Here is a 13,156-nt window from a genome sequence, read left to right on the forward strand (position 1 = left end):
GTCCCATCTTTCTTCCTTACCATTTCTGTGTTTTGGTGCAAAGAAAACAGTCAGCATCCAGGACTGCCTCCTGCCTCAGAATTAAAATTCTTTTCTTCTTGCAAGCAAGTTCTCACCCTAACAGTAGCTTTATTTATATCATTTCTGCAACCACATTTCAGCAGTCCAGCTCTTCATTTTTACACAATAGTCTCATTTTCACTGCTTTCTAGTTTTTTTGTTTGTTTGTTTGTTTTTAATATAAAACTAACTGGTATGTACTCTACATTACTTTCCAACTCTCACAAAGATTAGCAAGATGTTTTGTTATTTCTCCTGAATGTGAACAATATTTTGATGTGGTGCCAACTACACAGACTGACAGTGCATTCTAAGAATGTCCTTAAGCGTGTGTCAGCGTTGATTTGCTGTGCTGCGTTATGTAAAGCTGATACACAAGTAGATCATTGACTGAAAATACAGCTAGTTCCAAACATTACCCTATTGTGTACGTATAAGTAAGCGGTGTCTAAATAGCAGTGTGCAATATGTTAAGCAAATTATCCAAATCCTTAAAGTGTATGTTTTGTAAACAGGAATGTAAAAGTATTTCCATGATAATTGCTAAGTGTTATAAGATGTTTACATTGCATATGCTAGTGTGTGTGTTCACATGCACACGTACACATTTTTATATTCATGGAAAACATGGTGAAAATTAAAAACAGGTATTTGCTTGTAGGTATGGTTCAGGACTCTAGGCTCTCCTGCTTGATCACTATAAAATATTCTCTCCTAGTCAAATGTCTAAAAATGAAAGTCAAAACAAATCCTGGTTGATAGTGACTTGGCCATTACTTCTAGAAAAAGAAGCAAATTGAAGGCAAAATAGTGAACCAATTTCAGCACTGCTGCCAAAATACAGGGGAGAAGTATTATTTGCTAAGAGGAAACAGAGTTCTAGGCTAAAACTTAGAACATGTGACTTTGAAACAGCCAGAATATTAACATAAATATGCATGTTGTTTGACATCTGCTTTTAAAGCCCTGGCTGACAGATTAGAAACATTTAATGCTGTGTTCTAGAGTGGGAGGCGCAGGGGGAAGTTGTGCTCGAACAGGTGTATGCAAATTCTCTGTTTTACCTGCAAAGGTCTCCTCTGAGATCTTACATTGCTGCGTTTGTATCACTGAAGTCCTCAGCTGGTGAGGACTTGGCTTTTTTTTTCCCCCTCTTTTTCTTAGCAGAGCAATCTGAGTTTGTGGCCCCCAAAATAACTATCATAATTGTAGTTGATATACTGTTTCATTTTGCTTAAAAGAAACACTGTAGAAACATAAGACTAAAGCTTTTTAAGGTGTTGTTCTTATAAATGTAACACTAAAATGCTTGCTTCTAGCTATTACTTTTTTCTCTAATTTAGGAAATGGCAAACATTTTGGCACAAAAGCAGCTTCGCTCCATCATCCTAACTGTAAGTATATAATTTTCAATGTTACTTTTCACTACTAGAGAGAAAAGCAGGCTTGACTTTTGGTGCGTAGAGGTTTTGTCTTCATATATTGTAATTGCGCTCTTGTATCTCACAAGATACATTTTGAAGCCTGTGATACACAAGCTAAAGATCTGGTTATTGAGTGGGTTCAAAATTGTTGATCAGAACGGGTATCTTTCCAGCCCAATAAATTGTGGTTTCTTCATGAAAATGCAATACTGAATAAAAAATAATACCTCAAGGGTTTTATTCCTATGGAGAATGTGAACTTAATTGTGCAGACTAGGGAATGTCTGAGGCATTAATAGTAAGTCCTCTGTGTTAAGGTTTGGACCTGACGACAGCTATGCAAGCCACACAGGGCTTTCCATTTTGCAAAATCAGCTTCTGTGTTTTTGGTTCCACTGGTGATTTTGTGTCTTGATATCAAGTTGCATATGATTTGTCACCACTTACACAAAAGCATGATATATAGCCCAGAGTGAAGTTAATGAATGTAGTATAAAAGACTTACTTCTGCTGTCTTGGAAAATCACAGGGATTTTGTCTTTGACCTTAGCGCAGAACAGATCTTCAAGGAAACAAGGGGAAATTCTCCTTAAAAGGGATGAGTTCAGTATCTGTCATGAGATACCAGACAGTGTAAACAAAACCAAACAAGAAACAAACAAACCCTTGCCCTTTCTCACTCACTGTCATTATTTTAGTGATGCATTAAAAAACAAACAAAATGACAACAACAAAAACAACAAAACAACAATAAAACAAAACAGAATTTGTTTCAGAAGGCATGGTTTTGCATTGCTTGTGTTTATAAAAATTTGGTGTAAGCATAAGGATAACATTCTTAAGTGTTCATATACTGTCATAAAATGCTCAAGTACTTTTTGGCAGACAGATTCTTTTATTCTCTGGAGCTGTACAATATCAATTTTTGTATCCATCTCCTACATGATGATTCTTCCCTTATGTATGCCCTGAGATGTTTAGTTATACCTGGGCCTGTTTCCCCTGTAGAGCCAGCGTGTGTGTTGTGTGTGAAATTGTCCATCAGCTTGGTAACTGCTGTGTGTAGCCCTGTATGTATAAGGTATTGTACACCAATGCATTTCCAAGCCATCTTCCTCATATTGAACAAAGTTGGATTGCCGGATTGCCACGTAATGTTGGCTTCTGCAGCAGTAGCGCTGTTGTATCATTGTATCTACTGATTGTGTTGGTAGCTTGAAAACTTTATGCTCAGGGAACTGCTTAAATATTTTCTTAATACATTCTTTTTTTTTTTTTTTTTAAACAGAACTCTAATGTTCTTGCTAAGGAGTTAATTTTTCTTCAGTTGCTCCCTCTCTTCTGTTTTTGTTTGCTTGTTTTTATTTTCACCACTTCTCATACATGCACAGGCTCTATCTAGTGGCTAAAAGGAGAAAGCTTCAGTGCATTATTAGTGTAAAGTCCTGCTCCTTAGAATTTCTTATGAAGCCTGTAGTTCATCTGAATACCTAGATCAGTAGCGCTGCTTTTGGTTTAAATTTTTTCTGGAGTATACACACACTATTGCATATCAACACATTCTTTCAGAAATGGAAACACCAGAGTCCACCTGGTGGGATTTTCTGATATGGAGGTGTTCACTGGAGTCTGTCTGTCTTTTGCAGCATGTTATCAGGGCACAGAGGGCCATCAATAATGAAATGGCACATCAGCTTTATGTTCTCCAAGTACTTACCTTTAACCTTCTGGAAGACAGAATGATGACAAAAATGGATCCACAGGATCAGGTAAGCATCTGACATGACCTGTTCAGAACAGGGAGAGGACAGCTACTCGTTGCTGTGCGTAAAACTCTTGATGGAGGAAAAGACACTGGCAGGAATTCTTACCTAATCTCTCTCACTTGGGTTGTGATGCTGGATTTTGTTTTCTGGCTGTTGAAAGATGAACTGGCTAATGCATTCCGTGTGCAAAAGTACAGCAAGATGGCCAGGCCTTTCTCCTTAGCATGTAGCTTCATGAACTGAGTTTGGTGTCATCCTGAACTAGAACTCTGAAGCCAGCAGTACAGCCTTTTTTCTTTTTTGTACTTTTCAGAGCCAACTGAGATGCACGGTCCTTCCTAAAAGTGCTCCTGTAGAGCTAAAAATTAATATTTAAATGAAAACTATCTAATATTCTAGAGTTGAGGTTAAATGATGTTATGATCTAAGTAATTTTTGTTGCTATGAACCTGTACAGTAGTTGTTCGTCTTATTGCTCATTGTGTCCAAACACCAGCCTTATGCATAAAGAGGCACTCCCCAAAGAAATTAAAGATTTGATATAGAACCAGTGAACACGAGAGAAGATGTGTTCTGTTTGTTTATTTATTTTTTGTGTGTTTCCTTTTTGGTGCTGTATGAAGGGGAATCTGATTTCATTTTTAAGAGGGAATTTTCTTAAGGCTTAGGATTTGAAGAAAAGGAGATGGGAGAGCAAGATAGTTGTAAACTTGAATAACATCATGCTATAGGATTATCCCCTTCCTGTTTCTTCAGTTTGAGGCAGGAGAGTTTGACTCTCAGGAGAATGTAATACCTAGTGCGTATCTCCACAGACTGTCTGATACGGTGTTGTTAGTATAGATGGTGGGGTGGTTATCACTGTCTGGAGGCATTTCCAGTGATGTGTAGCTGCAGTAAGTCCTCTCTTGCCCATTCCCTTGTCAGCAGAAATAGACAGTCACCAGAAGGATCAGAGTACTGAGCCATTTTGATTTAAGTCAGCAAAGTGCCTAAATACCAGCTTAATTTGAAGTGTGATCTCTTGGCTTCTGTGGTTTCATGTCTGTGGTTAAAATCAAGTGTGTAGTTAGTGGCCTTGCTAACATGGGTCCTGCTTCTGGAAGTCAACCCTTACACATTTCTGCATGAACCCCACAAATATGAGACCTTTGGAAAATGGGAACCACAAAGTCATTCTTGCTGACGGCCTTCGAGTAAGAAGGTAGGGAATTTAGATAAAGGTTGGGCAATGGAGGGAATACAGTATTTTGAAACAGCCTTGTGGTATTGGTTATTAAAATGAGAGGTCAGTTATTTTAACCATTTTTTAACGTTTGTTTGAACCCAGGCTCAACGGGATATCATATTTGAACTGAGAAGAATTGCATTTGATGCAGAATCTGAACCTAACAACAGTAGTGGCAGTATCGAGAAACGCAAATCTATGTATACGCGAGACTATAAAAAACTTGGATTTATTGTGAGTATTTTTGGGTGGTGGGACACTGTACGTGGTTGAATGCATCTGTTGTAGTACATTCTCTAATCAGTCACTTTTCTTATTTGATCTTCTGGCTATTACTAACAGGAGAATATGATAGTTTCTTTATCTTTTTGCAAATCTTTTTAACCCCAAGGGGTTGCTTTAGCAGAAGTTAGGGTTAATTGGAAGAAATAACTATCTAAGGTGGAAGAACATAGTTTTTCATGACATGTCATAATTAATTTAACTTAATCAAATCTTGGATGAACAAGCATTGTCTAACAGATCTGTGGCAAACCTGTAAAGCTATTGTACTCTTAGTAATAATGTGAACTGATGAGCACAATAAATCAGAGGTAGGATTCTATCTATAGCATTTACTTGTAGGATCTTTTGTCTTGGTTGTTTGAAGTCCTTTCATCTGTGAGTAGGGGATGCAGAAACTCCCACTTTGACCTACTCAGACCACTTAGAGATCTGGTCTTGGCTGAAACAACACAATCTGGCTGAACTGTTGAATGCATTTATACTGATGAATAATGTGTATTTTTCCCCCTCTGGAAGCAAAGGGTAGACACATGCATGCACGGACACATGCATGCACGCACGCATGCACACTCTGCAATCAGTATCTTGATTTATTGTTTACTCTAGGTTAGTATGCAGTTTTCTTTCTCCTTAGGTAAAATTGTATACTTTGCATGGTACACGATTGCTGCTGGCCTGGCAGATAGACAGTGAATGTGGTACGGTAGCCACAGTTAGAGGCAGGGTGGTTTCAAACACCGGTACAAGCTGAAGCTTGCTGTGCAGTTTGAGTGCTCTGCTCAGCTCTGTGGCATAGAGCTCAGGATTACCCAGTTCCCCTGTGGTTTAGGGAGGAGGCGTTCTGGGTTCTGGTAGTTGTTTTCATTACTGATGAGTGAGGAAAAATTACTGCTGTATCAGTGCTGTTGCATCTGTAAGGAGTCTTAAGTAAGGGGAAAGGAAGGAACTTGGCGTTGTAAGCATGATAGTAAAATCAGTGCTTTGAAGAAGCTTTTGAATCTCGATAGACAACAACAACAAAAACTATGAATCTGTTCTCTGTTTCTGTGTCATAGAAGACCATTGCTATCTCAGCTTTTAAGATTGGCAACTCCTATGTGAGATGAGCAGAGGACTTTGGGGTCTCAAGGCTAGAACTAAAGGAAAATGCATGCCATGGTTTAGAGATAAACGGGCTGAATGTAGACCCTCTAGCTTGTGGTGAATGAGAACAGAGATTGGTTCTCGCAGACCTTCCATCATACTTGGTGGAAAAGTAACCACTGGCAAGTAAGAAATGGTGATAAACAAGGTTCAGGGCAGGGGGCAAGAGGGAATGCTGAGGTGTAGTGAAGTCGTTGTGGATCTGTACGTACAGAGATTATGGCATATGGAAGAATAAAAGAGGTGAAATTTAAAACAAGTGTTCTCTAGTTGTGGTTGATCACTTTTGGATATTAGCTGTGCATTCCAGTTTTATGAGATGTTGAAGACACTCAGATCCCACTGCTGTCACTGGCATGCCTAAGTATCTAGCACCCCTGAAAGTCTGACCTTGCTTTCTTAGAGGTGGAGCTGGAAAACTCTGTCTGTATAATAAAGCATCCAACATAAACTGAGCCATGACTAGCACACAGATCTGAATTCTAGTCCTGTTTTTCTGCTGCTTAACAAGGAAAGACTAAAGATCAATAGGGTTGTGGGCTGACACTTGTTTTTCCAATGCTTCTGTTTGTCCCACAGGATATATTTTGATTCAGCAGAGCTGAAGTCATTATTAACAACAGTGTGTTTGAACTGATAGCATTGTAGGGGAGATGCTTGGTGTGAATCAAGATGTGTTACTGTCTTGTCTGAGTTTGCAGGAGCTCATGCTGTGTGTGTGCAGCAGGGTTGTCTCTGTTATCTTCATTACTCTCATTTGGGCTGTTCATTGGGAAGCCTACAGAAATCAACAGTTGTCAGGGGTAACAACAGCAGTATTTGCTATGTAATTCTGATGGCTTTCCGACAGGGAATGGCGATTAAAGTCTGGGAGGGAATGGGAACTGCGATCAAAACAATGAAGAAAATGTGGAAGGATAAATAGAAGGAAAGCATAATGGGAGATCAGAAATACAGGCGAGTGAGCTTTTCAGAGTTCCATGATAAGGGTCCTAATGGGAGGCAGGTTATCCCCCTAACAGAATAATGAGGCAATGCACAAATGATAAATATGTTAATTGTAAAGTGTGAGGAGAGTTACTCTGCTCTTGAGCAGAACTTTTTCTTGGAGCTGAGAGTACAGGTGACTCTACATGTATGACTTTTTCCATAGCTGAAAAGGAATTTGACCTTCCTCACAGAGCTGGAGAAGTGCCTGTTGTAGAGCTCAGGCTGGCTCTCAAACAGTGAATCTGACTGAGCCTCACACATGGGCTATGCTCTGACTGGCCTCCAGTTAGCCTATGGCTGCCTTTACCCCACCTACTTCTTTTACCTCTAACATTAAAACGTCTTCAGTGCTTTTGAAAAATGCAGGTAGAAGGATACATAAACAAACCGAACTGTGCCCTGAATAACGGGAGGTTTCTCTTCCTTTTCTTTTGGCTGTCTAACACGAGAAGAAACCCAGCCAAATTGGTGGCTGCCTTCGAATGCTGCTTTCATTCCACTGGTGGTGGTGGTTAGGATGCTAATTTCTTGAACTGATTAAACGTTCTTTCCGAGGGGGAGAGCAAAACCATGTCTAGCCATCCAGTTGTTCCTGGACTGCTTGTTGTCTTTCTGTATGGGAAATGCAGGAATTCTATTCATTTTTCTTGGCCACATGAAAAGGCTTTGCCACATTGCAAATGTAATGTCAACAAAAGAGAAAGTCCAGACGTGGTTTCAGAAGTTTACAATACCATTTGTAAAACTACATAGTTAGAAACCTATATTCAGTTAAAGCAACCACAGGGCCTTTCCAGATGGTCGAGATGTCCAGTGTGAAGTTTATTATGGGTAAAGAGATTTTCAGCAGAGATAGTTTTGAAGAGATTTACTAAAATACTGACAAATACAACAAAAGATGACCCAATTAGGAGATGTAAGATACGTTTCACCTTATTGAATTATTTTTCTGAGGCAATTGCAAATTAAATAGCTTGAGTTCCTTCTTTTCTTCCTGCCTTAAAATCTCTTTCAGCAGTTTATCTATGGCAATTCTTGTAGGAGAAGTAGAGTTTTGCAGACTTGCAAATAATAATGTAGTTTTGTGTTACAGATAGCTAATAGATAAAGGTACAAGTGTTGGCAATGATAAAATTGCTCTTGAAATTTCTAAGCTGTTCAGTTTTGTAGAGTTCACTGCATGTGAAGCTTCAAAAATCTTATTGCATTTGAGTAAACTTTATTCCTATAACCAAAGTAGGCAACAGATATACACAATATCAATTTCTTGAGTTATGTTTTCTCATAGTTCTGTAAATATCATTAAACACATTCACTACAACTTATCACTGACAGTTAAAGTTAGAGGCAGATCTAACCAAATTCTAAGCAATTTAAATAAGTTAAACAGTGAAGAAAAACTGTTTGAGATTTTTTCATTTGTGGTGTGTGGAGCTTTTTTTTTTTCCTTTTGATTTCAATAAAATGTAAGTTGTTTTTATGCATGCAAAAATTCAAGATGGAAAATGATTTCTTTGCTCTGATGTGATAATGATTTCTTAGCCTTGCTGGAATTTATTAGTATAGACAAATAAAATGGACATTAGTACAAGAGATGGGAAGCCAGTGAGGATTTGTCTGACAAAATATGACAATTAAAAGGGAAATTTTAGAATGATCTGTAGTTCTTGTAAAGGTAGACATGGGCTTAACTTAGAAAACAGTTGTGGTGGTGACATAAGAGTGAACATATACTGATGAAATCTCCTGATGAAACAGATCTGGGAGACATCAAGGAAACAATCACCATGTCATACACCAAATTAGATGGCCTTTTGGAGCAGAGACAAAAGTAGGGAAAAAATAGGCAAAAATAGGAGAGATTGTGCACTGTAGTTACAAAAAAGTCAAATGTTAGCCTAGAATATATCTGGAAAGTTAGTTTCCTAGCAGCTGAGCTGTTAAGAACATTTTCTGTGTTTTGGTGACATCATTTAGAGCACTGCATAATTTTAATTGTTTATGCAGTGATTGGGGACTGATTGAATTTAGGACAAGTGCATAGAGCAAGACTTGTGCAGCAATAAGAGAGATTTCTTACAAGAGGTGACTTAAAAAGGTTGCCTTGTTTATTCCACCAGGCTAAACACTGTGTAAATGTCATGTTCACAAATGCTGAGAGGGAGGAAGTCATATGTAAGCTAAAAGGCACTGATGACGATGCATTTAAGGAAAATATGATTATTTTTTAATTGGATTGATGGGGACAAATTTCATTAATAGTTTAAAGATGGAGGTTGATTCTTTATGAAAAGGATTATATACCGTGTTTGACAGTGGTGGATCCAGGAAAAAAAAAATGTACAAAGACTGGGAATAAGGTGAGGGGGTTTATTACCGAGGTCTGAAGGGAAACATGAATAATAGGATAAATAATGACCTTACGTGGCAGCATAGCTGATTTGTTAGACATTACAAAAACTTTCTAATATAAGCTATCTATAATAGATACTTTAGAAGGGTTGTCATGTAGAGATCTTTAGAAAAGAAACTCAATGAATAGTTAAGAGTAATTAAAGCATACCTGATACTTCCTTAGGCAGAATGTAGGCCTGATGAGCTGCTGAGACTTTTTTCAGACTTGCCTCCCCCCGCCCCCCAATCTTCATGTCCCAGATGAGTAACTAATTTGTTTTTTTCTTTTGATCTCATTCTTCAAAAAAATCCTTTGTTTCACAGCACAATATCCAAATAGTGCTTTGAAGATGAAAAACTATTAAGTTTCCTCAGGGGTCCTGTGGTGCTCTTCATAATCTCTTTGAATAGTTCCCTAGCTGAAGCCTAAAGATAGTCCCCATTTAGAGATAAGGGGAAAAATTTTTCCCCTAGACTTTTCTGGCAGAGGAAAGATGCTCAACACTTTATTTTTTTCAGAACACTTTCTTCCTTCTTCAGTGTATGGCTTCTGTTACACCCGTGTGAGTGTTACTTTCCGCAGAGCAGAGCTGAGAGTGTCAAATCAAGTATTTGCAAAATTAAGAACATAGTGACTGTGTTACAGAAGACTGTGTAAGGTGCAAGTTGCCTTGTTGTTTCTAGACATAGCTTTCTCACCAGGCTAAGTCCACGGCTGTCTTAACTGAGAGGTTTGGCCTGAGATTTAAGTAGTCTCTCTTCCACCAGCAAACGGGAATTATTTGTTCAGGACATTGCCTTTGCAAGCACAAGCCATCTATCTGTCAGAGTGACTGTAGTGAGTCAGGATTTTTTCCCTGAGCCGGTGAAATTGAGTCATTCATGAGATCTGGAAGGATTTGAGTAGTCATTTGCAACTGTTCCGTTCATAGCTTTCTAATGTTTCCTCCTCTTGGTGTCGTTAGGCAGCGATAAGAAGTGTTGCATTGTTTATCCTTTGGTGAAGCTTCACCTACAGTAAAGGTCATGCTTTCTTACATTCAGATTCCATTGTTGGATTTGGCAGTGGCAAAAGAACGTCTTCAGAATGTCACTGTGTGTCAGCCTAGATCAAGTCCTTTTTTAAACTTGAAATGGAGAAGCTTGTAGTCTGTAGCTCAATGAGAGAATGGCATAGGTAGCAGGTTTTCAGCACTCCTGAAAATTATTTGTAGTTTTCCATCCTCCACTGTTTTCTCTACCCTCACAACCCTCTGTTTCCATATCTACTGTTTCAAAACTTGTGAAATAATTTATTGCTGGAAGAATAATCAGTTTAGGAAAAATGCCTTTTGCTGAGCTATTTGAATAGGCTGCTTTGCCCTGAGATAGAAGTGACTTAGTTTAGTGACAGTATATCTGTATGTAGCAATGTCCCCCTCTAAAGTAAAGTCCTTTGTCCTTTATTACTGATAGCTAATAATTAAACACCATGAAGCATTGCAGAAAACAGGTCTAATGGAACTTCACTAGAAAGGAGTTTCTTCTCACCTTTCACTGTAGTACATGGTTCATAGATTTAAGTATCCCTTTATTTAACAGAATTAAAATTGCAGATAGTAGTGTGAGACTAGAAAAAAACACATGGTCTTCCCTTTTGCTACTGAAGTTCCTTTTAATATTGAACAAGTGGAGTAAGACAAGAATGTATGTAGCATTTATTAATTTTTTTAACCCTTATGACCACTAGAGGTTGCTGTTCTCTGTTGTTTGCAAACTTTGTTCTGCGTTCCACGATTCAGTTTTGAACCTGAAATTTTTCAGTGGGTATTTCAGAAATAAGTCTTTACTGGTTTATTCCTCATGGTAAGTTTTGGAAGATGAAGGCTAATCATACATCTTTATTTCAATGTGTTATCAGAGAGTGTAGATGTATAGTGACTATTAGTTTTGGTATTTGATCACTTTTTAAGTAGAGACACAGAAATTCATGTTACTGTATTTGTTTTCATAAACACTATGTAGAAGAACTTGAGACAAAAACAACAACAAAACAAAACAAAAAAAACACAACTTGAGGACCTGTTCTGTTATTCCTGTTTTTAAGAGAGTAGCATTTATTGCTAGAATCCTGTTGCTGTATATAGGAATATCATATGAACAAGATCTATTCACTGGGAATAACAGCCCAGAACCTCAAGTAATAATGATCTTGAATCAGTGAAAGCATCTAAACTGATGTAAATGTTTCAAATGTTTGTGTATTTTATATATTAATACATATCTGCATCATAGATATGTCTGCATCAGAAGTGCAACACCCCCACATTGTACTAAAAGAGCGGCAACATTGAATGTTTTTAAGAAAAGGCAGAAAAATATCTTTAAAGCCTTGTTTCATTCCCTTCATTCTTTGTGATATTTAATTACAGGCAGTTTTTCTTCTGTCTGCCTCTGCTTTTCTCCTCCTTTACATTTCACTCTGCTTCAGTCATGATGTTTACTCTCCTTTTGTTCAGCCACAGGCTAATTATAGCCCTCCTGCCCTTCTGTCATAGCTTCTGCCCTGCCACGCTTGCACCCCTCCTTCCTCCAAACCTTTCCAAATGCCTGGCTTTGACTCTTTCCTCACACTGTTACCGTGCGTCCCTCTACTTAGCTTCTGTCCACTCAACTCCTGGTTTCTAGTCATTGCTTTTTCTCTAAGCCTTGAAGATGAGGCCAGGGAATGCCCAGGACAGGCATCACCTTCAGGGGAAAAAACAAAACAAAACAAAAAAACCCTGTATGCTCCATACAGACTTGTGAAATTCAGTGTATCCTGAGTTTTTGTATAATGTGGCCAAATATAGTCTACATTCCAGAGGAATCTCAAGACTGGCACAAAAACAATCCTTTTCCTAAACTAGAACCTCTTCTTACAAAGCGTGACTGGGATGGAGTTCTTCAGCAAAACAACAGTGTAAAAATAAAGTTAATAAGAGCAATGCAGTGTTTAATAAAACATTCCTACAAATGACCAAAGATTCTGCTAAAACCTAAAGGAGATGCTAAGCATTCAGTCCAAACAGAGTAGTTGTAAAGTATCAGAAGCAAAGGAAGTCTCAAAATGGAAAGTGTCAGACGACCATGCCACCTGTGGCTCAGGTTAGTGTTACATGCAATTAAACATCTTTACTGTTTCTGTTTGCTTTTGACATCTTGCTTCCCTACTGATTTATACTGTTTCTTTGACTTTCTGGGATAATGAAGAGCTTTCTGAAGCATTTCTCTCTTGAGTGTTGAGCTTCCCAAATAAACCTTCTCCCTCTGCCTTTCAGAATGCTGCCTGTTTTCCATCGAGACTTTGATAGAAAAATCATGCAGTTGTTTCTGTCTGCATCCAGTGGTTTAGTGAAAGTGAAGAAGTATTTTTTACTGTTGATGATGCTTTTCATTTTCTTCCAGAGAGGTAAAGGATTATACCTGCAAATCTCTACAGATGGGTTTGACTGTGACTTCATTTAGGTTTTATCAAGATGGCTTTGGTTTAAAGAGATCATTGTTTTGACTTAAAAAAACAAACAAACAAACAAACAAAAAAAAACCTTTTAGAAGTAGCTCAAAACTATAGTGGTAGCAGTTGTTAAAGATTGCTGTAAGATGTGAAAGAGAGGATGCATGGAAACTTTAGCCACTTCCAAGTCAGGTTGTTATTTGGCTGCTTAATATCTGAATTGGAAGGTGCCTGGCAAACTGCATGCATTTCTTCATCAGAAGGAGGAAGACTGAAAGGTAGAGAGGAAAAGTTGTAGTTCTTCTTCTCTTCGAGATTTTAAATGTGCATTGGTTAGCTATTTTCAGAAGTTAGTTTTATTTTACTTCATCTTTTTTTTTTTTTTTTCCCC

At 38.1% G+C, this 13,156-nt stretch overlaps 1 protein-coding gene across 11 annotated transcripts in view; it reads left to right on the top strand.

Moving 5' to 3' along the window:
• Positions 1-13,156, top strand: part of ELMO1 (engulfment and cell motility 1) — a 304,941-nt gene that overhangs the window by 113,795 nt on the left and 177,990 nt on the right. For all 11 annotated transcript variants that reach the window (XM_083826075.1, XM_083826074.1, XM_083826086.1 and 8 more), the window contains 3 exons: positions 1,404-1,454; positions 3,131-3,253; positions 4,581-4,712. In XM_083826075.1, coding sequence (XP_083682201.1) covers positions 1,404-1,454; positions 3,131-3,253; positions 4,581-4,712 — 306 coding nt within the window. The remainder of the gene's footprint in view (positions 1-1,403; positions 1,455-3,130; positions 3,254-4,580; positions 4,713-13,156) is intronic.

This window comes from Anser anser (genome assembly GCF_964211835.1).
Source record: "Anser anser genome assembly, chromosome: 2".
NCBI classification, from domain to species: Eukaryota; Metazoa; Chordata; class Aves; order Anseriformes; family Anatidae; genus Anser; species Anser anser.